We start from the raw sequence: 25,301 nt of genomic DNA, 5'->3' as shown, positions 1-25,301 counted from the left end.
CACCTTCCTGAACTGTTGGCACCATGGAGAAGATGTCTTCAGCCCTCTTTTGTTGTCATTTTTGATAGGCAAAAGTGAGTCCCCAAGAGAAAAAGACCTTTCCTGTGAGCTCTGCCACTGGTCTAGCAAAGCGGGTTTTTTCCCCAGTTCTTCAGTTATAGAAGAAAGAACAGTTATGACAAAACTGTGCAGAAAATTGTGGTGATTAACCATTTTAAATGATTTTTTGTCACTGCTAATGCTTGGCTGTTAGGAAGAATGCCAAAGCTAATAGATACAATTTGTTTAAAGCCCTGGCAGCCTGTTGCTCTGTTTAGTTAGCAGTAATAATACCAGTAGTAATGTCAAACATTCTTTGAAAATACAGTTTGGGATGATGTATAATGACTTCAGTTGTTAACACAGCTTTTTAATGTGGTTTTTTTAATTTATTTTTTTTATTTTTAATTGCTTGTTTATTTACAGGATTTAAATTATTCCTTCAGAGTAGCAGTGCCAGTGGTACCATATAACATTACTGTCACTCCTCTCATTGCTGTTCGGAGCACTGTGGAGTTCAGGAGCCTCATAAAATGCAGGGCTGTGTTTGGTGCTCTGTATGGAAGAGCTTGTGGTCTGATTAAGATATTTCTAAGATGGGAGTCAACACTTCTCTGCTGCCAGTGCTGCTGCTTCAGGGCAGGCAGTGTGACGCAGAGGGTGAGCAAGTGGCACTGAGGAATGACAGGGACAGGTTAGCACTGCTCTCAGGCTGTTCCCTCCAGCCTGTGGTCCTCCCCACCACCATCCCCCAGGAGCACCCATCGCTGCTGGAACCCCCACAGTGACCTGGCTGAAGCACTGGAAGCAAAATCCTTTGCCTTAAGATGCAACAAAAATTTGGGGAGAGTTTCAGCAAAACAACATGCTGTTTAGTTTTGAGGGGTTACATTGAGCCACTTTGAAACAGTTCTTTGACCCACAGCAATGTTCTCTTTATCTTTATTTAGTAAATGCTCTGTTTACTATTTTTAATTTTTAGCATATGCTAGCTTGCAATTTAAGATGCTATTTTGATAACAAAGTTTTAAAAAAGAGTATTTCGGAAATTGTGAAACAAATGTTTGGGCCTTTTGAGATGAAATACTTCTCTTTGAAGTGAGACTATTTTGATCTCTTCAGGATAGACTTCTTCCTCTCTCTCTGAGATGACTATCTGAATTCAACCAGTTCAAGTTTGGTCTCTGGGATATACTGAAAAATGGTTGTAAGTTGCCCATTTCCACCAGACACAGCAGTGAAACAGAAATGTCTGAAATGCAGGCTGGTAGCTGTAACAGCAAAGAGGGGCAGCCACTCCAGGAAGGGGGACCAGTGGGGACTCCAGCAGGACCTGTGGGGACATCCTTGCTGGGACCAAACAGGTTGGAGGAGCAGCTGGGGGTATGCATGGGAACTAATGGGCATGGGATGGTCATCCCAGCCTTTTGCAGACCAGTAGCATCATGCTGCCTCCTACAAGCATCCTCTTTGGATTGTCTTGCTCCAGGTCAGGTTGTTTACTCTGTTCTTCTATTTTAATTGTGCAACTCCAGCAGTACCAGTGAAGTTACCCCAGTTTTACAGCTGAGTGCTGGTAAGCAGAGGCTGCTCTGCCACTTGTGCAATGGCTATTTAAACCATTTCAGCTGGGTGTTCAGTGCAGCTGGCTTTATTCCCCCAAGTTTGTAATTTAATCATAGTGAAGTAGCCAAAAACATACATCTACAGCTTGCCTAAATGGGAGAGCGTGGGCATAGAAGACTTGGATTTGCTGGCTTCAGTCAAAAGACTGAAATACATGCTGTGGAAGATGTGAACGTGCCTCTGTAGAGATGCTGTGCGTTAGCCAGCTGTTCTGCATGTTTGTAAATACCTCCTCAATGCACACATTTTGCTGCTGTGCTGTGATAGGTGAACACTTGGATACCCACCCAGCCAGGGCTTTTCAACAGGGAGGGAGTCTCGGGAGCCAGCTGTCCGCAGGCAGCTCCCAGTAGCAGCCACGCAGCCTTCATTGCATTTTTAAAATTAAGATAAATGCTGTTTGTGTGGTGCAAAAAACATTTTTTTTTAACTAAATCCCCAAGGTATTCTGACTAATGAAAGAAGTGTGTTGCCTTGTGATACAAGAAAGTAAGATGTCGTTTGAAGTGGTGTTAGCGGAAAATATCACTGCACAGAAACCAGTTCTGAAATAAACCATATCTGGCACTAGCAAAATGACAGCAAGTAGATTTAGAAGTTTTGGACTAAGTTATCAGATGATGTAAACTGGCACAACTCCATTGAACTCTATGGCGAGGTGCCAGTTTACATCAGTGGAGAAGTTGGCCCTTTAAAAAAATTAGCTACAAGCCTTATCTCAGATTTTCCATTCTTCACCTCCTGGGTGAAGGAAAAAAAACACCTTTTATATTTTATAGTATGTTCAGTGAAAAATGCACTGGGCGTTTACAAGAGTGATCATATCTGCTGTTATAAACCATGGCTGGTGGGGCTGATGGCTGTGTCTGACACACAGCGTAGGTGGTCCCCTCACACACGTATCCACCACTGGATGATGCCCAGGACCAGATTACACTGGGAATAGCAGCAATGTACAGACTGTCTCAGCCATAATTTCCTGGCTGGGTTGACTGTGTTTTCATGCTTCTTTGTCCAGAAGCTTTGTCACTATCTGCTGCTCTCTTAGATAATAGCCAGTGTGGAAAATCCAGCCTGCTATCTCATCGAAACAGAGAGGTGGATAATTTTCTCCATGGACAATCTGCAGATATGATTGCTTGAATTCAGAAGGGATTGGCCATTTCCCTAGGGATAGGCCTGTGTCTGAAGGAAGGAACATCCCGATTTCTCTGTGTTGCTGAGTTTTAGATGCAAGTGTGGGGTTTTTCCTCTGTTGAGCAGCCAGAATCTTTGACAAGGCTTTTTGTGGCTTCTTGCGAGTCAGATCAGTTCTCTGGCAGGGGGTAACTGAGGCTATGAATGGTGGAGATTGTTTAGGATGTTATTTTTTTAATTAGTCAGGTTGTCCTTTCATTGAAAAGTGAGTTGTCTAGCCAGCTGCTTCCAAAAGACCCTCTCACAACTGCTCTTTGGCAGCTGTCATCCTGTCTGGAAAATTACTTTTTGAGTGGTGGTGGAGAGGTGGCTCTAACTTTGTCCATACATCTGTACTACCAGATTGTCCATACCTTTGCACTGGTCGTGTCAGAGTTATAATTGCAGCAGAGAGGAGATGGCTTTGGCCTGAGTGGCTGAGAATATCTGAGTGGGTTCCCTCTGTGGTGGCCTTGACCTTTGTTTGTGGAACCCATGAAACTCTGGTGAGCTCCTGAGAGCCCTGACAGAAGCTAGTGGTATGCAGTGGCCTGGGTGTGACCCCTGGTCACTGGCAGGCAGGAGGTCAATCATCAGTCTCAAGATCCTCTTTATGTGGGCTCTGGGAGTTCCTCTCCTGGCTGCTCCTGGCCATGTGTGGGTCTGTGGGAGGGAGGCAACGAGGCAGCCCAGGCTGTGCAGTCATCACCGTGCCAATGACTCACGTCTTCAACTTTTTTATGTTCAGTCCATAAAATGCCATTTTGGTGTTTCCCCAGTGCTTTGCTGAGGCAGGACTTTGGATGAGGAAGAGGTGACTCAAGCTGGAAGATTTAAAGGTGGTGCCAGATGTTTGAGAAAATTGGCCAAGAAGCACATGAGATTAACAGCTGTCTTCCTGACAATAGTTTGTTCCCTTTGGAAGAAAAATTCAGAGAATTCTGAGTTTTCTGCTTTGTCTCTGAATTGCAAAGTAGCGTGTCTTAAAGAGTGCTTCATAGAGACTTTATTTAGCATATTTGTGACCATTTCCATGGACTTCTGCCTTCCTAACTTTTCTCAACTTTAGCGAAGTCTTTTGTGTAGCTGTTTAAAAGAGCAGTGCTTGAACACTGCATGGAAGTTTTATCTAGAGAAAACCAGAGCAGCTGACAGACTCTTAGCTGTGTTGTTCAGCAATATATCCACAAAATAGTGTTCCAGGCAAAAATTAAGAACTCAATTTGTAATGCTTTCAGTATGGTGTCAAGGATTCAAATCTGGTCTGAATTTGGAGGAAAAGCTCTTCCAGGAGCTGAGGAATGCTAGGATTCTGTGGGGACCAGGAAACGGTTGTTGGGGCTCTGGCTCCATGGTAGAGATGACAGGGAAAGATGGCTGGTGAGTGGACTGATCAAGGGGGGGAAAAAAAGAGATGATCAAGGAAAAAGCATTAATAATAAATAAATAAAGCCCTGGATGTGTTTGGCAGCATGAGAGTGCCTTGTGCTCATGTATGTGCTGTCCTCATGGCAGGGCAGCAAGGAGAGGAGGTGTTGCAACACCTTTTGAGCAGATCTGGAGATGGTGCTATGAAGATGCCCAGCAAAGCCTGGGACAGAGCAGAGCAGAGCAGAGTTTGTGTTCCATGATTGGCAACTCAGCTGTTGCTGACAGCCCATCAAAGGCCAAGGTCTGTAGGGAATAGGGAGGGCATCCATCTGGCTGATTTGGGTTTGTCCCCTTTGCCTGGAGATTGGTCCCACAGCTCTTGTCTATCCTTCATCTTGGGAAAAAAACACTTCCAAGAAGCAATCAGTGTTTGAGCCTTAAAATGCAATGGGCTGTTGCTGATTTAGAGCTGTAGTCACTCAGATTTGCAGCTGCAGAGGCTGACTTTGTCATCCTCATGCCCTCTGAACACGGGGAATGGATGCTGGGCTTGGCAGCCTTGGTGGGCTGGCGTGTGGTCGGTCCCCGGCTGCTGGGGCTGCCAGAAGCTGTGAGTGCCATGGTGCTGGCATCCTCCTTCCCATTGTTCTGTGGTGATCTCACCCTGGCCCCAGGGACCATGCCATCAGTGCTGCTGGCTCGCTCCTGGCCCACGTGTCCTTATGAAGATGTTAGTCTGACATCCCAGGGGGGCACAGTGATGGGCAGAAGTTAGCATCCTAAAGTCTTTGGTCCTGCCTTCAAATTGTCCAAATTCTCATCAGGATTTGAAATCACAGATTTTTATTTATTTATTTTTATTTATAGCACATACCTGATGTCTTCTAAGAAAAGTTTTGGCATAATGTGACAAGGGAATCTGCTTTCTTGACAAGTCTGGTGTGACTCCTCCTTCAACTATGGACAAAGCCCCTTAACCAATCTTTTCCTTGGCTTTCTAGGCTTAATGTAGAGACTCTAATTCATTTCCCTCTCCTGGATCTTTAGATGGTAATTTTTTAGGCTAAGAACTGCCCCTGATTGTATAATATCCTGTACTCTAGCCTAAAATAACAGTTCAGTATTTTATTCTTAGTCCTACTGTGTGTTTTCTACGTGACACTGGGACAATCACTTGCCCTCTCAGTGTTTCTGTTTTCCTATCTGCAAGGCAGAGATAATGCCTACTTCCAAAGCAGATCTCTTGGCTGGAAGGTGCCACCTACGTGCTGAGAGCACTGTTATTCCCTCTGCTAATGTGATTATCATTTAATATGGACAGGACAGTCTGTTTTGTAGCAGTGGCTGTCCACTATGAATGCAGGGACCTGTAATGGATCTGGTCTGGGGGTTGTACCACCTGCTGCATGTGCTGCCCTGATGAACAGTGGCATTTCTCTTTTCAACAACTGGGCAGCATTGTCTCCTGTTAGGTTTGTATGAAGATAAGATGTGTTTTGTTCAGATACTGTTTTCCCTCCAGCATTGTTCAAACTGGACAGAGGCTTCTTTGACATATTAGTGGTGACTTGCTTCTGTTAAAGACATGAATAATTTTTTACCAAGCAATCGATGGGAACCAGTATTTGTCTGTATGGCAGTGCAATGAAGTGATACAGTTACTGTTCTGAAACAATCAATGAACTGACTGATTAAATTATATTGCATATTGCAGTGTGTATTATATATACTGTAACTTAGACTGACTCTGAATTGCACTTGTTTCTGCCAAATACAGGTGTGATGGCTGGGTTCAATATGAGTGGAGATCTCCAGAAGCCTTCTACCAACATCCCTCTGGGGTCTCTGGCTGCTATTGGCACCTCGTAAGTCATTGACTGGGGAAAATTTGCTCTGGAGACTACCCTGAGTGTGACCAATCCATTTCATATTCCCATCAGCCTTTTATTTCTCAGCCACCTGGAAAATTAAAGCGTGGCTCTCATTCAGATGGTCATCCATTGCCATCACATACTCTGAGTGGGTTGGAGATGTTTGTTGGTGTGGATGTACTCAGTCCTTCCACTGCTGGATGGGATCTGTGCTGCTGCTGGGATGCTGCTGCAGCCTGCGTGTCCCAGGGTGGGATGCAGAGTTCCCCAGTTCTTGGGAGTGGGATTATTTTGTCATTCACTACTGTTGATTCCAAAGGGAGGGATTTGTTGCCTTTTTTTTCCCCCCCGCATTGTTTTTCTATATAAATAGAAGTATCAAAAATTTTGTATTTTTTATTAATGGGAAAATGAGGTCAAGAGAGGTGACATGACCTACCCACCTAGAAGACATGGGAAACAGAAGCTCTGCATCACTAAGTTGTGCTCTTCCCAAGGGAATGGTACTGTCCAGAAGATCTCTCCAATGCTGCATATTAAAAAAAATACAAAACAAAAAACCCTCAGTAGGTTTTCCTGCCTTATTTCATTGCCATCTAAGTTGCCTTTGAAATTATTTCTTTTAATTATGTACCAATGTTCAGTCTGGAAGGAAGATTCTTCACAATTTGGAGGGGTTCCTGCTGAAATTGGAGCTTGTTTTAAGAGAGGGGGGATTCCACAGGACACAGAAGTATCACATGAGCCCATCTATCCAAGGCTGTGGTCATTCCCTACTCTGCTGTCTGGGCTTTACAGAATTACCCCCCAGCCTGAGTGTGGAAAGGCCAGAACACCAGAAGAGGACCCTGGCCGGGGCTGCAGAGCAGGATGGCTGTGCTGTCAATATTACTGCCCAGTGAGAGAACCTGTGTACCCTGCAGTATCACAGAATCACAGAATGGTTTGGGCTGGAAGAGAACTGTGAAAGGCATCCAGTCCAACCCTCTGCAATGAGCAGGGACATCTTCACTTAGATCAGATTGCTCACGGCCCCATCCATCCTGACCTTGACTGTTTCCAGAGATGGGGCATCTACCCCCTCTTTGGGCACCCTATTCCCATGTAGAAAATTTGTTCCTTACAGCTAGTTTGAATTGACACCCTTTTAGTTCATACCATTACCCCTGGTGTATTGCCACATGCCCTACTAAAATGTCTGTCCCTAGTACTGGGGTATTTCCCCCTGCACACCTAAGGGGTGCAGGTAGCTTCCCCTCAGGGGTACCTGCAGTCATGCTGCACCTGTCCCTGGCACATCACAGTTGGTAAGTAAAATGGATTGGTGTCAAATTTATCCCTGAAGCTAAATTGTTCAGGAACCATGCAGTAATTTAAGACCCAGCTTGTGGGCATTTGACTTCCTCCTGGCTTTCCTAGTGGCAGAATTCTCAATGGTCTTGTCTTGTTGTGAAGAAATTGGTTTATTTTTTTTTGTTTGCAGGTGGTTTCTGTACATGGTCTTTGTTTTTTTGCTGGGAGCCATTTGTACCCGGCAGTCACTCCGCTATGACTTCATGATAGCAGAGAAGGTAACTTGTGCCTTTATTTAATGGTGCTTTCAGGTTGCCACCTGCCTTACTGAATGCTTGAGTTTTCCAAAAGCCTAAGGAATTTAGGTACACATCCCTCATTAAAATCCAGGGGGATTTCCCTGTTGCAAATCCCAGTGTACAACTGATTTGAATAGCCTTGCATTCACCAGCATATCCTGTAATGTCAAATCTTGGCATAATCGCCAAGCAATAGCTTTAAGAGATAAAGTATGGTAATGTGGTCTAATGATAAATGCTCTATTTTACTCAGTGTATCCTTTCTCGCTGTTGAAAGCTTAGACCAAATTGAAATCTCTAAAGAACCCTCCTGCTTATCTTTACTAAGTCAATCGAAGCTCACATTTCCATATCTAGCAGGCTGCAATTGCAGGGTGAGCAGTAGGATTATTAAAGTCAAGATATTCCACACAGGGTATGTACACGACGGGGGTTGTAGTGTGACACACAATGAACCTTACCACTCCAGACCTCTAAAAAGTGAGCAGGAGATTTTGGTGTGTGCCACTGTCTTTCTTTGGATGGGATATAGAAGGGCTAATTTTCTGTTATTTGGTATTATCCAAAATCATGGGTTCATGATTTGACACTGTTCATGGTTCAGTGTATTTGACACTGTTTTTTGTGATTCATTTGAAGTTGAGAAGTTTACATAGTTTGATCTGTAACATGGTTTTAGTCTAAAATATCGATTTGAAACTCTGGCTTTGTTTCTTAAGTAATTCCAGCTCTAAACTTCTTCCACCTCCCAAATAAACTCCCAGTTATTGGTGGAGTTCTGCCACTTCCTGATGAGGTAAGAGATCCACCTCTGTTTCACGGAAAAAAGAATGAACTTGCCTTCTCTAAGGCAACTTTTTTGTATGTCAATGACTTAATGGACAAAAAGTGCAGTAACCAAAAATATCAGCTTTAAATGAATCTGCTGAAGAGAAAGAGATTGTTAAAGCTGTGTTTTAACTTCAGAACCCTCAGGGGGAAAATGAAAAACCTAGTAATGAATGAGAAGATATTTTATAATGTCAAATACAAAAAATAAACAAGCAAACACCCCTCTCCAAAAAATCAAATTCAATTTTCTTTCCCCTAATATGGAATGAAGAAATGGTGCAATTTTCATGTTTCTTCTTTGAGTTATTACAAGATGCTTTAGATTTTAATGACTTTGGAGAGAGGAAGGGGGGAGAGATCATTACTTCTCCAAACTCTCCCTTTCTATCACAGGTGAGCGAGTGCTTGGCTGCTTTTCTCTATTACAATATTTGTTTGGCTTTTTAAACATAAAAATGAGATTCAGCAATTTCACTTCTAATGAGCTCCAACTGCCAATTCCTTGCAACGTATTCACAGTCTCTATGCTCAAAACACACAGCAAAACCTTTCATCAGCCTCGGTGAAAGGGACTCTTCCCCTCTAACCCTGATTTGAATGTCAAGTAGCACATTTAAATGCAAGCATTTCTGGCAGCTAAAATAATATATGATGTCTGGCACAACTGTTTGTTTCTTCCGAGTATTTCTCAGAACAGGCTAGGATTAGAGGAGAGGGAAGGGAGGATTCCCCACTGAGTGTCTGTCTGCTGGTCTAATGAGATCTGGTATCTGCTCATATTTGCCTCAAGTTCCTTCTGTTCCACAAGATACAATTCACAAGGCCAAGTGGATTTTCATGGGGAAATGTTGTGGTAGGAAGTTTGAACAGTTCTGGATCATGACTTGAATTTCACATCTTCCCCAACAGCAAGCTTTTTATGGCTTTTTACCCAATCTCCTTTATGTTGCCTGCAGATTTTGTAGACAAAACAAAACAAAAAAAAAAAATCAGATGCAACTTGAATCATCTTTAGTCATGTAAATGTTTGTAATTCCTCCTAACAAAGCGTGTGCCACCTGACTTCAGTGGGGGCAGAAGCTGGGAGGACCTGTGTTCATTTAGATCCTCTTTTCCATGGAAGGAGGGGTGGGAGCAAAGGACATGTGGGATGCAGGAGACCTGCATTTGGTGATATCCTCTGCCACAGATATTTGTCTGCACCTCCAGCACTCGCTTCAGAGGAGTATGGGCATGTTGGATTTGCACCAAAATGTGGGGGTTTTCTCTCTGCCTGGCCTTTGTGCTGGAGTTACCTCCATGCCTTGCCATTCCCTGTGCCTGGCTGCTGGCTGCCAGACCTCTGCTCTTGCAGGACTTGGGGTGTCTCAGGTGACCTAGACCTTGTTTTCCTTGGTTTTTCTGTCCATGTCCTTACACTGTGGTGTCAGGAGCACTCCTGTTTCAAAGCTTTCTTGCACAATGTTTATATTGTGGGGTTTTGTGTATTTGGGTGGGGTTTTTTAGATATGCTGTCTGTGCTTGCATCTCTTGGCAGTGGGGACTTGCTTAGGGAGACCTCAGTCCTCATTTCTATGTGACAAACCAGGAGCTGTCCTTCCTTTCCCTGCACACCTGCAGGAGATGCTCCCAGCTTGAAAGAGTACTTCAGAAACCAGTTCCAAAACCAGCCTTGTTAGCTCTATGGCTTTATTTTTTTTTTTAATGTTTCATGTTGGCCAAAGGAAATTCTTTTCTCATTGAAGACAGGAAAATAAGGTCATTGTATTATATCCTTTGCAGCATGTTTTTTGAGATGCCATTTACTTAAGTGGCAATTTTGATTTGGTTTTACTGCGGGTTTTGTTTCAGGATTGGTTTTCCCCTCTGAGGCAGAGGGGTTTGTCTTCCTGTTTTGGATGGTGAGAAGCCTGGGCAGCTTTTCCTGTATGATGTGCTCTGTATATAAGTGATCTTGCCTGAAATAAACTCACTTCCAGTTACTTAAGGGGAATCTAATAGCTGCTGCTTTTCTGCAATTGCTCCAAGTGACAAAGAATTTCTTGGATATGAGCTTGTAAAATGGTTCTGTCAGTACAGGATGTTCAGTATTAAATTACTTTTATGGGATAATTTTCCTGTATTAATTGCTTGTACTTTATACCACAGACCAATTAAATTGCTGCTTTCCCAGGGCTTGCTCTGTTCATTTAACAATGTTAGAAAATACATGTGATCTCCTGAGATGCATGTATTTAAGACTGCTTGGGTGTCTTTAAGGCATAACATAATGAACTTTGCATTCTCTCCACTTCCCCCAGGTATCCTTGGTGGGTTTTTTGTTTTTGCTAGGGCTGTACATCTCATCCCTGGCCTCCTGCATGGGAGGGCTGTACGGAGCACCCAGGATCCTGCAGTGCATCGCCCAGGAGAATGTGATCCCCATGCTCGCCTTCCTCGGACGTGGGGTTAGTCATCCTTTCTCCAGGATTGCTGTCAAACCTTCACCTGAAATTTAGAAGCCAAGATTTCTATGTGGCTGTAGAATGAGATGGTGCGTGAATGACGTGAGGAGGGGAAGGCTCAGGATCTGGTATCCCATGCATAGGCAGAAAAGCCAGGAAATGGGTGGTTTTATGAAAAAAATCAAGCATCCAACTGTCTGTGTTCCTTTCCCTGCCTGTCTCCTGTGTGCACTGCCTCTGCTCTGAGCCCTCCCACGGGGTTTGGTCCTGTGCAGGAGCAGTCCTGCTTCACCATCCTGGCGTCTCACTGTCCCACCTCTTTGCCCTGGCCCGGGGCTCTCTGTCCTGCCCCTGGGCACACGCTACCCTTCCTGGGCTGTCATCAGTCCCTCCCTCCCTCTGACCCACTTCTTCAAGATGCCCCTAGCAGGACTGACACTTATGATATAACTTTTCATGTGGGGCTTATTTGCAAACACCTTATCCATGCTGGTGCTGATCCTGGCCATGACCAAAGGAAGTACCTCCCTCTCCTCTACCGTCCTGTCCAGGACAGAAGCCTGAAGCTTTTGTCCTGGCACTTGGTGAAATAGATGGTAAAGATGTCTCTTTACCTTTTGTCTGTTTTCTTTCTTATTTTTCTTTCCTGTACATTTTCTTTGATCTGTTCCTATCCTCTGTGGTAGCCTCAGAGCTGAGTATGTGGCCAGTTGTGATGCTGTAGATTCAGTCTGTGTGCAGTGGAGAAGAGGACACTTCTTTGTAAGACAAGGTGCCTTTGGGACACTATTAAATAAAAACAAAGAATAGAATCGGAAGGGTAGGTTAGGGGTCCTCTAAGCTTTAGATATGCACTGAAATAAAGTCTTGCTTGGAATATGACAAGAAGATTTTCCCTTGCTTCGTGAATAGGCTTTATGCACAAGTCATTCTGCTGATATCAGTCATCAGGGACTCTAGTCTTGGGTTATACATCTGTATATGATTTCCCTTTTTTCTGAATAGGGAGAAAATAATTCCATCACGCTCAATCATCTGCAGTACCTAACTGTCTGTACAGGGTGTCTGGAAAAGCCTTATGACACTTTGCTCCTTCAGAGTGGCTTAAACATACAGAAAAATATTTTTCAGTATTGACATTTATAAGCATTTAAAAATATATAAGTATTTTGTAAGTATAATAATTTTCTCTCTGTTGTTTTATGTTTCTCAAAGCAGTTTTCCAAACTAAAAGTTATAATAATAATGAAAATAATAGTAATAATTGGAGGGAAACCAGGAACAATGACTGCAGAAACATCCAGCTCCTGAAGGCAGTTTACAGGTGATCCCAGAATAAGCTGTTCTCTACTGTGCAACCCTTGTGAAATTCTCAGTGGTTTAGCAAAGCTGAATCCCTCTCTTCTCTGATAGTTTTCTGTCTTTCTGTCAAATTTTCTGCTCCGAACTCCAGGCAGAGGGCCATGATGGGAAGGGCTCAAAAAGAGGTGAGAAATCAGATCACTTTCCCCACTTCCTTCTCTCCACTACCCTGAGAATTGTCTAGATTTGGTACATGGAGAGTAAATAGATTTAAATTGTCCTCAGCAATCTACTCCACATCAGTTTTTTGTGTTTTTTTCATGGTTGAAGAAGGTGGTGTGGTCACCATACTCCCAGCTGTTGGGAAGGACACAAACATTTTCTGTGGAGTTAAATCCAAGCCAGATGCATCCTGAGATCATCCTAACTGTTCCCCATCTCTGTACATCTTTCTCATACTGAAGATGCTTTCTGGGATCTGTGTTCCTTTGTCCCTGAGATGTATTTTTGTTCATTCTGAAAAGATGTAATTGTCCAGAACTTGTCCCCCTTTCTATTAATAAATAAGAGTGGAGGAAACAAAAATAGTTTCCATTTGAGCTGTATATTTATTAAAGAAGTAAATGCAGCTAAGTGAAAACTTGAGATATTTTGTAAGATATCTTGTAAGATATTTTAAGCAAAGTCTTTACACAGCTTGCACAGGCTTGTCAGGTGGCAAAATGGCAAGATGGTGCCTGGTCCAAGGAAGGGTATATTAGACCTGGGATTAAAGTTCATGAATAAAACGCTCGGGTATTTCCACTCCCAATGCTCTTTGCTTTGTGCCTCTTTCCTTCTCCTTTCCCTTGACTTCACCCAGTCCCAAAGAACAGGAGCAGGCAATATTTCTCCTGGCTGCAGAAGAAATATTACCTTGCTGACACATGCCTGGCATTGCTGTGGCTGCCTGCCATCCTCAGCCCCCTCACCTGCCCAGCCTCAGTGCTGCTTTCCAGCTGCTGCTGGGGTGGATGGAAGGAGGGGAACCCCACGTGCAGAGGCTCAGCTCAGCTCAGCTGCCCGGCAGGGCAGGGCCAGAAGCTGCTGATGTGCAGGTGGCACTGCTTCATGCAGAGCTTTTCCAAGGGCAGCATGAGAGAGCCTTCTGGGTAGGCAGTGATGCAGTCCTGTAGAATAATTAGAGATGAACAGTTAACTCTAATTAACACGTTTTATTGCCAGACTTCCCCTAAGCCCCACAAATCTCTCTGAAGGTTTATTGCTGCTTTAATGACATTGTTTCGCCATGGAGATATGAGTGAGAGTGGATGAATTTACCAAAGACAAAGCTTGAATAAGGCTCAGGGATGAAGTGGGAGCTCAACAGCTTTTGGCTTCCATTCTGTAATTTATTAGGCTTGTGAGCCTCTGTTTGCATATGTATGCATGTATTTCATGACTGGGGGGGAGTACTGCAGACAACCCAGGTAACGATATACAGTAGCTGAGCAAGTGGGGAATCCTCATGGCAAGGTTCATGGTTATTAATTTAAATGTAATTTTGTTTTATTTATGAACTAGAAAGGCCCCAACAAGACTCCAGTGGCTGCGATTTGCTTAACAAGTCTAATCACCATGGCTTTTGTCTTCATTGGTCAAGTGAATGTTCTTGCTCCCATAGTCACCATCAGCTTCATGCTGACATATATTGCTGTGGACTATTCATATTTCTCACTGTCCTTGAGCTACAACATTCAGCAGAAACCTGAAGAGACCCAGACAGGAACTGCTAGACCTGTTCAATCTTCCCAGCCTTTAATTTTCAACAAGCCCCCCAGCCATGCAGCAGATGGAGTAATTCAAAGCAGATCAAATGGCACCTTGCTGGAATTCAAAAAAGACATGGACCAGCTTTTCAAACCACTTTGTAGTGAGCCAAGTACTTGCAAAAGTGAAGGATCTGAGAATTTAATCCGAAAGGTCAAACAAAAGAAGGCAAAGAAGCCAGCCAAGCAGACATTACAAGACAGCTTTCTCCTGGATCTCCACCATGATGCTCCTCTGGCTCAGTATGGCTGGGATGAGACCATGGAGCCCCATGAGAGGCAGCGGGACATGGATGACCAGAGTGGTCAGTGGGATGCAGTGGGACCTGCTGTGGATGCTCAGCACGTACCCAGGGTGCTGCAGCAGAGGGAACAGCTCTGCAGTGAAGTGATGATGCTTCCTGGCCCAAGGGGAGAAGGTAAGGGCTGTAGGAGATGGACATCTCCATGTTCAGAGGAAATTGTTTATAACCTTGGTCCTCCCAGTGCTTTCCTGAAGGCAGGCATGAAACAAGCTTTATATGGGGCTGTCATTCAGTGATTCATGGCAATAATATCATTTATTCCAGGTAGAGGGTAGAGTTCATTGCAATGCATCACAGGAGAAGTTCCAATGCAATTTCCTACAGAAGATTAATCACAGGAAAGCAGGCAGGACTAAATTTAGTGTTGGGTTGTTTACGATATACTCATAATTCTTTACAGGCATGCTGAATGCTGTACATTAAAAAGGGTTTAGGTGTATCTTGGGATTTACTTCATGCTGGTGGGGGGTAGGATGGTTGGAGCTGTGTGATTCTAAAACTCAGACTATCAAAATGCAGTGGTCTCCACAACACAGGTGGAGTCTGTAACTCAAGATCCAAAGTTGAATTTGCTCTGCTGGCGATGTGGGTATTTGATACAGCACATGTGCATGGCGTTTGTCATTCCCAGTGCTGTGGTGTTTCATCAGCATTAGTCAGTTAAGCTTCCTAAACCTCTCCGAGGGAGGAAAGTGTTATTGTTCTAACTTCACAAATTGTGAAACTGAGGCAGAGATAGACAGATGCAGCCTTCAAATGGACTTAGTAACAGAGCAGGAAACTTTTTGGTTTTCTTCTTGCACTTCTTTTCACTTTTAATTTTAGAAGTGTTGGTTTGACTCTGTCACACCCAGCTGTCGGCTAGAGTTTTTGCTTTAGTTCCTGGAATCTAGAAGAAAAATAAAGAAGAGAAAAAAAATCCACATTATAGTTCCAATATATTTTTTTTTCATTTTCTTTAGAATCATCTGTAAAGCAGCAAAATCCAGAACTGGGAATTCAGGAAATACCAGAATCCTTTTACTCCAGATTTTTCAGTCATTGGATTTCCTTTGCTGGTGTAAGTAATTTTCTTTTTTTTAAGCAATGGTTTGGGATTGTAGAAAACAGAAGGAAATTCATCACATACTGCACTGTAAATACTCCAGTACCTTAAATAATGTCTTTGGATTCTTGTATTCCAGGTCACCTGAGCTAAATACTCAAGGTACCATGCATTCAGCAATTCAAATTTAGGGAAAGCACAATGGCATATTAAATTAAAAAGCAATAGGAAAAACCACAAACAAACAAACTCCAACAAACAAACAAACAAACTGCAACCCAACTCAAAAGTACAAATTCAAAGTCTGGAGTCTTAGGACTTTAATGATGCATGGCTGTATGGGGGAAAAAGCCATCAGTGATCCTCTTTTCACTGTGTACCAGTCTTCTTTTTCCTGCTGTGTAATGGACTAAGCATCTTCAAAGCTGTGGTGCTTTTATTAATGGGCCAGTTTCTGCAAGCTTGGGGTGGGGTTTCATTAGTGCTGACTTCCTGATACCATCAGCCCAGCTATGAAATTCCATCTTTTGAGGGAGGAAAGGAGAGTATTCCTACAGCATGTTACTTTAAATAACTTTTAAATAGCTTCTGCCTCAAGCTGCTGAGAAGTTTAAGACACTTAAATTCATCTTGGGAAGATGGATTATTGGGCAGATGACAGGGAAAGGGTCAGATATGAATAATGAATGAGCCATATGGCTTTGCTGCATGGATGAGGATTTCATAGCTGTGCATAAAATGTAACAAACCCACTCAAACAACTCACCAATCCCCCTTAGTTTAATCCTCAGATGGAGCTGGACACCTACTTTTTGAATTCACCACTGCTGCCAGTAGCCAGCTCCTGGTGAGGGGTCCCACTGGGCTGCAGCACCAGGGGTGGGCTGGGAGTGGTGGCCCCTCTTTAGGATGACATCTTTAAGAGGTTGTGTGCTGATGCCACCTCTGGGCTCATATCTGATGTGGCTCCCAAGTGCATGTCATGGCCGAGCCATCAGCTCTCTGCCTTTGCAGGGAAATTTGCTTATGGAGGTGATGGATGTGCTCATTAAAGCAAACTTGGTTTCCTGTCGATAATCAGGCTTGGGAGGAGATTACAACAGAGATGGGATGGGATTGACAATGCAAAATAAAATCACAAGAGCAAAAATCAGATGTGTTTGCCCATCCTGACTCCTCTCCCCTCTGCCCTCTCTCTCTCTGAGCTTCACCGATTGTGTCAGTTTGGACCATTTTAGCTCCTTCTTTGTGTGCTGAACCTTGCTGTTCCAAACATCTCCCATGGAGATGCTACTTCTGCCCCGTTTGTATGCAACTTGAGCCAAATCTCCTCCTGAGCTGGTGAGCCTCTGAATACTTCTCTTGGAGAAGCCCAGGCAGAGGCCCACACTGCCTCTGGGACTCCAAAAAGCTTACTGGAGCTACCTCCATGCTGCTGAAGGTGACACTGTAAACCTGTGCTGTCCTTCCTTTAGAGAGTGCCACCAAATACGGCTCCCTGTAACATGGAACCCTGGCTTTGACTCTCAGCATGGTCATATCTCCCAGAATCGGGGGTAATTCCAACTCTGTCTTTCCAACAGGCAATCGTGTCCCTCATCATAATGTTTGTCATTCAGTGGATCTACACCCTTGTCAGCCTGGGAGCAGCAGTTATTCTGTATTTCTATATCGGCCAAGTGAGCCCAGGACTCCCTCTTGGTGAGTTTTTTTTTGTTTTTTTTTTTTTCCTGTATTATTAAACCCATTTAAAAATTCATTAAACTTTAACTTAATTAGGAATTGAGATTCTTGTGTTTAATATGTAAGTGACACAGTGAACAGTGACAATTTATTTCATTGCTAGTTTTAATACATGTTCTCTCTGAGTCTTTAATTTTCTGTTAGATTCTAAGTGTAACTAGCATTGGTTTGATAGTTTGAACATGGTGCTTGTTGCTTTTTTATATCATGCAAAACAGTATATAATACCGCTATAATGGCACAACCAGATACTAAGATTTGATAGGGATGGCAGTTTGTAAATGTATCTCACTGCTGAATGAGAAAGATCTGCTGTAAATAAGTTTTATTAAACCTAATCAATCTAAACTCACCTGAGAGAAGTTTAAGGAAAAAGGGAATTATGATGAGTGTCTCATCAAATCTCAGCATTCATAACTCTGGAACAAGAGAGCCTTTTAATTCCAGAGCTAAACACATTGAATATGTTGGGAACATAATCTGGGAAAATACTTTTAGGCAGAGGGCATTAGAAAGATCTGTGCACATGATCGGCTTAAACAAATTCAAAATTAAACAGTGAAACACATTCAGCAAGCAGCTCACGGGAGCCCACAGCTCCTTGGCACGGCCACTGGGGGAGTTTGCAGTGCTCTGTGTCTCTGAAGGGACATGGTGTGGGCATCCTCACCTGCTCATGACTATATCCATCCATCCATCCATCCATCCATCCATCCATCCATCCATCCATCGGCAGGTGTGTGAGGTGCATAGCTGAGTGCATGCCTGGATGTGCAGGTTTTTTGTCTAGGATGAGAAAAATCAAGAGCCTGAGTTCATATGCAATATGTGCAGAAATAGCTATCTGGGTTTATTTAGATGAAAGATTATTAGACAGTAGGTAAGTACATACCAGATTTCAGGAATGCGGATGATGAGAAACCAAAAACTAATCACCACCTTCCAAACATTGTTTAATTGTTCTTCTTTTACTCTTGAATGACTTCCTTTCTATGTATCTGCAGGGGAAAATTGAAAAAAGCTGAGATTGTGGATAGTAGTTGCTAATTTGTATATTTTGAAATATATATATAAGTTTTAATGAAGTTGTTTATGGTCCCCATATGTTAAACAAAACACAAAAAATATTTTCAGGTGTTGGGTCTTTTTTGCCTTTTTATACTCACTGTATTATATCTCTGTAATCTTTTTCTGAAATATTTACCAAAAATTGCTTAAATAAGAATTTCTCTGTCAGTGTGGAGCGGGTTTTGGAAGCTGATCTGAGAAATAGCAGCATGATGAGACTTTTTTTCTTGGTTTCTTTTGCACGTGTGTTCTCACGCATACAGTAAAACAATGCATGCCATTGAAAATGTTAGAAGTGAATGCTCAAAATTCAGCCTGATTTTTACTTGGCTGTGAAGGAATGTTACTTTGTGGTCACGAAGCTCCCGATGATCTGCGAGTTTGTTCTTCAAAGGATCAAACAGCCCTTCCCTCTGGAAAGGCTGAGAGCCACTGGCCTGAGAGATGCTCTGGGTTAGGGGCTGGATGAAGACCTTGGGAGGAAAAATGCCCTGTGGTTGACACATCCCTTCTCTTGCCTCCTCTCCAGCAGCCTAAGCTAAATCCAGCAGGTGCTGACAGGGCTTGGTTCTTCCTGTCCCTCACCATAAACTTCTGCTGCTTTTGCTTCCAGCTCTGGCACTTCCTTGCCCCTGCAGGGACCCAGTGCAGGAAACTAACTCTACTGATAAATCAGAAAAGAAATCAGTGTTGGTGTAATAAGCTAATCCAGCTCTCTGTGGGGTCAGACAGGAGGGAATGAATGGTGAGACCACAGCCACGTTGGCTGAAGTTGGCTGAATGGCTCCTCCTGCCTCCCCATCCCTGCAGTGGGAATGGTTTTTGCAGTCCAGGGAGTGAAAGGTACTGTGGTGGGTGTCTGTGCTTTGCTCATGCTTTACTGGGGTTTTACAAGCTGTCGGGCTGGGATTGCATAGCTGTTCTCCATAGGAAATTTGGGTTTATATCTGGACAGTTATTTAAAAGCCACAGCATGTAGGAAGACTGCAGGAATGTTCTCACTATCACAAAATCTTTGGGTACTGCAGGCTAATAACAAGTGTGCTGGTTTGAGATTTTTTTGCAAAAATTCAGTGGTGTAATGCTATTATGAGAGAATTAGCAGCATACTGACTTCTCATGCCTTTTCTCTATAGGAGCAACAGCAAATTTCAGTATCTTTGGCTGGATTAAGTCGATTTTGATCACTTCATGCAGGTTGGTACCAGTCACTTGGCAGTGACCAACAGGTTGTTCATTGTTCCCATGACCCACTAATGAGCATAGAGAGGGCTGGAAGAACTGACTTGTTTATTACCTTAAGCAGTCTTTCTACCCCTCCTTGCATGCTCAGGGTTATTCCTGTTTAATGGTAAAAAAGAGCTGTTTGCTTCCATTAGCCTGGCATATTGTTGGCTGTGTATGTCGGGAAGAAGGAGTCTCTGCTTTGTGTGTGGGAATGTCAACTGATAACCATATCTCAGTGCCTGAAGCTTTATCTTACCCCAAAGGTCTGTGGTCCAAATTTATGGCTCAGGTTGAACTGGAAAATCTGAAAGGAAATGAGAAATTGGAGACTCCCTCTCTTCCACGCACCATTCACCGAAAGCAAATTCCTCTGGTAGTGGTGGAACAGGCAGACATGACTCCTGTATTCAAGTTTCAGAGAGGAAGTGGGGGACGGGGGAACTGCAGTAACTTTGGGGTGAATAAGATTAATGGGGTCTTTGGTGAAGGAGCCATTCAGTACTGAGTTTGCATGAGGCTGCAGTAGCATTGTCTCAGGGTTTTGATTTTCCAGAAGACCTTGAGGGTTTCTTTTGGTTGGTTATTAACTAGTTTTGTTAAACTTATTTGTTGCTATTAATTATTAATTCCATCACACTGGGTTTCGTATAGCAGCTTATGAACACCTTTCCCTCTGAGCAGTGGGCTTGGAGTTTCTCAGTGTGGTGGGTTTTTTTGGTGGGAGAGTGAACGCCGTAGTGAGGACTGTGCAACACGAGCTGCCATGCATTACATGTGCCAATTTGCATATATAATGGTTACTTCAAAATACACAAAAGTGCAGGCAATAAAGCTTATTGGTCTGTCTTGGAGGTCCTGCCTCTGCTCACAGTTCCTATAACATGACCACATGCTTTTGGTAGCAGAGGTGGTTGGGGAGAGAAGCCAGGGGTGAGGGATCTCTCTGAGATCCCCATGGACCATGAGGTCTTAGACAAAACAGCACTTAATTTATACCTGAATTTAAACCATTTAACAAAAGATTCTTATGGAATTATGATGCCTTTGCATCTTTTCAACAGGTAAAGGGTTGAATTTTGAGGAGTGGGGGAATCAGCCCAGGATCTGTCATCAGTGTTTGGTGTTAGTCTCAAGTGCAGCAAACTTGAGAATTCACTGCTCTGAGAGGCCCCACTCAGAGGGAGGTGCTGGTCTCAGCCCACTGTGGGCCAGGAGAGCTCAAAGGGTCTCACTCTGGACTGCTGCTTACAGTGTAGTAAGACAATTGGCTTTGGTCATAATAATTTTCCATTCTGGCCACAATTTTTGTCAGTAACTTTCTTTGAATGCTCTATAACAAAAGTGTTGTTCTTCTTGGGTTGTTATTCATGCAAGAAAAATAAGTTTCCAAGAATATTCATTAAAAACCAGGAGCTGTTAGCATTAGTTCCCTGGAGCAGACAGTGTTTCTGATAAGCTTAAGAGGAGCTGAGCCCAAGTGCTGTTTGTCAAGTCTGAGGACTAACAAGTATTTCTCAGACCACAGTGCAGCCTGAAGGGCAGGGTGAGTGGGATGCACCACCACCTATGTTTTCTGTATATCTCATTAGGAGTAAGGGATTATTCCCTGTCCTCTTGCACAACATCTGCTGGACTGGTGACATGAGCCTAAGCCAGGGGTGAGGAGTGGAGACTGGGAGCAGGGTGAGTGGGACCATGCTGATATGCTGCCAGAATTACTCATGGCACAGTGAGCCAGACCCTGCTGCTTCCTATCCCAGGCAGTTCTGTCTGCTTCCACCCCAGGCAGATTTGTGGCTGCTCACTTTAGCTCAGTGCCTCTGTGATGACAGAACAGCATTTTGCTCCCAGTTGACCTTTGGTGCATCTCAGTTGTGTCCCCAGCCTGTTGTCAGAAATCCCCAAGGGAGTCTGGTTGAGGTGTGAGGCTTCATGGAGAATGACCACATGGGGAAAAGAGAAACTATCCTAGTCTCTCATGTGGAGAGGTGCTGTTGCCAGAGGGGGATTTTATCTTTAGGTTACCAGACCAACAAAGTCCTTGATTCTTTGGTCAGTGCAGTCAGTGAGTAAAGACCCTGCCGAGGAAGGCTGAGGGGAGATCTGGTGAGTGCCCAACACAGACACATCCTGTTTTTCTCCCCTAAAAGAGTGCAATCTCGGGGTCAGCCAGAGATTGGTCACTTTACCCTAGTGCCAGCGCTCCTGCTTTTACTGGCACAAAGACATCTTGGGCTGTGCTTGGGTGGGTAATTTTGAAGCCCATCTACATTGTGCTGCAAGATATTGCACTGAAATAATTCAGAGTATTTATTAAGACCTGTTTTCCTGAAATCCAGTCAAGGTTTTTTAATGAATTGGAGGAAAAAGAATACATCCCATTAGACTGCAAGGGAGTTGGAGGCAGAAAAGGGTTCCTGACACCTCTAAGGCTCTTAGGTGCTTGATGAAATCTTAGTCTGTTCTATATTTGTCTTACAGTTTTGATTTAAAATGCCAATAAGGTTTTCTTAAAATCAGCTTCTGGGATGAAGAGATTGCAGGAAAATCTATTTAATTTAAAAGGTTCAAAAATTATTGCAATTATTTTATTGCTTAGGAAACCATGAAAAGACTATTTTTCAGTAGAAATAGGTTGTGTTACTTCTTTTGCTCAGTGTGGAAGGTGTTGACATAGTCAATATCCAAAATAACCCATTTGTTACAAAAATGTATATTTTGCAGTGTTTGGGGAAAGGGAGCACATTTTTTGTGTGTCTTCTAAGAAAAATGCTTTCAGGTTACCTTTGTGCCTCCAAAGGACGCCGAGAAGGATTTAGCCTCTTCTGGAATCACCCTGCCTTGTTCACACAGCCAAGAGCAGTGCTGGTAATAGATAACAAACAAGGGGTGATGCAGGCACCTCTGCTTCTCTGTTTGCAGGAGAAGGCCAAGTCCCCAGGAGCAGATCGTGGTGACACCATCCTTTGCAACAGTTGGCGTGGAGACCAGGCAGCTCACCGAGGAGAACGCAGACTTCGCCTCGCGGGACCGCTATCACCAGTCCTCACTCATCAGCAGAGAGGAATTTGGGAGCCAGTTCCAGTGAAGGACACTCTCACACATTAAAAAAAAATCAATCCATTACTTCAAAAAGCATTTTGAAGTGCTAATGGCCGCCATGGATGCCTTTTGAATTACTTGAATATATGCACAAAGGATGTGAATAGCTATTTATGTATTTGAGGCTTTGTTTATGCAAACTACAGCATTGCTGAGCGTCAAACCTTGCCCAAACTGAGGGGAAAAAATGGAAATGAAAGGGCCAGTCCAGGGAAATGATGAGTTACTGAAGACAGTATAACCCTTTTAAAGAATTCAATTATAAGCCCTATTGAGTTCTAAAAATGGTCGCTGCTCTAAAAGCTTACAACACCCCATTTCAGATGTCCTCTGGGTGACTGGGGACGATCTGCCTGGGAGCAGTGACGTTGACAGCAGGAGCTGTGCCCCACTCCCAGCTGTGTCATGGATGAATGCGACCTTCCAGGTCAATTCACTTCTCCTCTAGGCATGAATTTCCCTGTTTGTAATATAGTAATTTTCTACCTCAGCCTTTCAATTATCAAGGTCTTAGAAAGTATTTTAAGGCATTAGACAATAAGCCAGAATCAGTGGCAAGTACGAGAAGATTATGAAGTATATTCACAACTGAAATCACACATTTAAATGCAGTAATGCAGGATAATGACCTCTTCTGTAAAACTGTGAAATTATGTCTTGGAAGCTGTTCTTAGTTGTTTCCCACATCCTTTCTGATGTGAGAGCTGAGACCTGATGAAATAGCTGGGCCCACTTAGAGCATCTCCTGGCTGAAGAGACAGATGGTTCAGAATTGCTTTAGCAAAATCAGTTCAGCCCCAGCATCACACATCAGTTCTGACATTATAAGGAGGGGGAAATCACTGCCTTTCACTTTGTTTCATCTCTGATAATTTCAGCCTTTAGATTATTTATTTCTCCTCTGTGCAATAAAAGCCTGAGACACCGGGAACTCCCCTCCATCTTTTCTGTGGCTACATTTAATGTCTTTGAGCACCATTCCACTTGCCAGTGCTAAGTGCTGTGGTGTTACTGTGTGGAGTTGGTCCCATCCCATGGTATAGCCAGCTGCAGCTTTGACTCTTTCAGTTTCCTTACAGAGGGAGGCACAGGAGGCTTTGTGCTGACATGGAGAAAAGAGGCACCTTGGCACACTGCAGAAAGTGTATGCATTTTTCAAGGTCGCAGGTCTTTGACTAAGTGCTTTTAACTTTAATTATCTCAATAGAGGCAAGAGGGAAGTTGTGTTTGTGTGACAAGCTCTGTGCCACTTCAAATCAGTCATTCAGTGTTGGAAACACCTTTCCAGGATTCCTTCCTGCCTGCCTCTTGCTGTTGGTTTCCAAAGAATCTGAATCTGCTGTGTGGATTTTGGGTGAGTGTTGAAGCTTCCCCTGGGTTCCCTGGGGCCAGTGGCTCCAGAGAGCCCTCCCTGTGGTTGTAGCATCCTTAACCTTGGCAGATACCTATGTTATGCAAACTTCAACCACTTCTTGATCTGCCCCACTGCTGGCAAGCTGCTTGGTGCTGAGTTACAGTTTCATAACCAACCATAATGCCATTACTGTAAAATCTTGTATTTCACAAAGTCTGGGCACATGTGCAGTCCCTTTCCTCCCGAGTCAAGGATTGTTCAGCCCTGCATTTCTCTGTGACTTGAACAAAAGAAATCCCCAAGCATGGCATGAAGAGATTAATAGCCAGAAATTCCTAGGTAGCTTCTTTGTTGGCTACTAAACAATTTAATTCCCCTCTTAAACTAAGACATGAGTTAGGAGTTCCAGAGAGGGATGGTGGGGAAGGTCCTTGGCTTTGTATCTCACTCACTGAGGAGTTGCACTGGTTGAAACCAGATTATTTGGTGGAGAGTGTTTGTCTCTTCAACACTGTGGCCTCTGCCTGTCTCCAAAACTGGGATGTGATGGGTCCTTGGTTCTCCTTGGCCTAGCAGTACTGGGAGGAGGTCCCACAGCTTTGCTTTCAGCTCAGTGTGCAGCAGCTGTCCCCTTCTCCTGCCTCCACCGTCCAGCAGCCCTTTGCACCTGAGCATCCTCTGGAAACATTCTAGTGGTGTTTGTGTGCTGGTCAAGCCTTTGCTGGCTGCCAGGGAAAGGCACCATGCTGTGCCATGCAGGGGCCTGGGAAGTGCCATCTGGAGGGGTCTGTGGTGCAGGGATGGGTCGTGCCTCAGGGTGTCTGGAAAAAGGCAGCAGTAGTTCTGGCATCAGTCCTGGATAGTTATTGCTGCTCTTGAGACCTGGCAGTGGAGGAAATGCTCTGCAGAGCACACTGTTCCAGGGGCTTCTGGTCTTTGGGCTCCATATGCTGCTGCTGGAGAAACTCTGCCATCAGAGGAAGCAGCTCCTTCCATCACCTGGTAAGCACGGGCACCTGTTAGCTGCAGGGAGAAAAGGCTGATTGTCTTGCTCCATTACAGGTTAAGAATACAACAACCTTCCTGGGTAATGCTTGGAAAGGGACATGCTGATCTTCCCTGAAGCATTAGCTCTGGTGTAGTTAATGGTGAGAGTGGCAGGAAGCCTTGTTTTAGCACCAGTAGTTGTGCAGTCTGGGTAGCATTGGAGACCCTGTGAGTCCAGATACTACAGGAACACAAGGCTTTGCACATCAACGAAACTTTTCCAGCAGGAAAGAAAAAAAGCAAGCAGTTGTACAGCTAAAGATCATGGTGTCACATTAAAAATGGTTGTAGCTTTGGTAGCACTCTAAAAAAATGGGCGAAATTACAGTGGGCAGGAATTTATCATCTTC

General features: G+C 43.8%; 1 protein-coding gene across 1 annotated transcript in view; it reads left to right on the top strand.

The window, feature by feature from the left end:
• Positions 1–22,536, top strand: part of SLC12A8 (solute carrier family 12 member 8) — a 45,870-nt gene extending 23,334 nt beyond the window's left edge. The window contains exons 6-13 of the mRNA XM_062498417.1: positions 5,990–6,077; positions 7,567–7,654; positions 10,807–10,953; positions 13,816–14,479; positions 15,328–15,425; positions 16,994–17,111; positions 19,358–19,418; positions 22,371–22,536. Coding sequence (XP_062354401.1) covers positions 5,990–6,077; positions 7,567–7,654; positions 10,807–10,953; positions 13,816–14,479; positions 15,328–15,425; positions 16,994–17,111; positions 19,358–19,418; positions 22,371–22,536 — 1,430 coding nt within the window. The remainder of the gene's footprint in view (positions 1–5,989; positions 6,078–7,566; positions 7,655–10,806; positions 10,954–13,815; positions 14,480–15,327; positions 15,426–16,993; positions 17,112–19,357; positions 19,419–22,370) is intronic.
• Positions 22,537–25,301: the final 2,765 nt, after the last annotated feature.

The sequence above is a fragment of the Cinclus cinclus genome, chromosome 9 (genome assembly GCF_963662255.1).
Source record: "Cinclus cinclus chromosome 9, bCinCin1.1, whole genome shotgun sequence".
Classification (NCBI taxonomy): Eukaryota; Metazoa; Chordata; class Aves; order Passeriformes; family Cinclidae; genus Cinclus; species Cinclus cinclus.
Note: the sequence above shows the minus strand (reverse complement) of the source record. Positions and strands in the feature narration are given on the sequence as shown.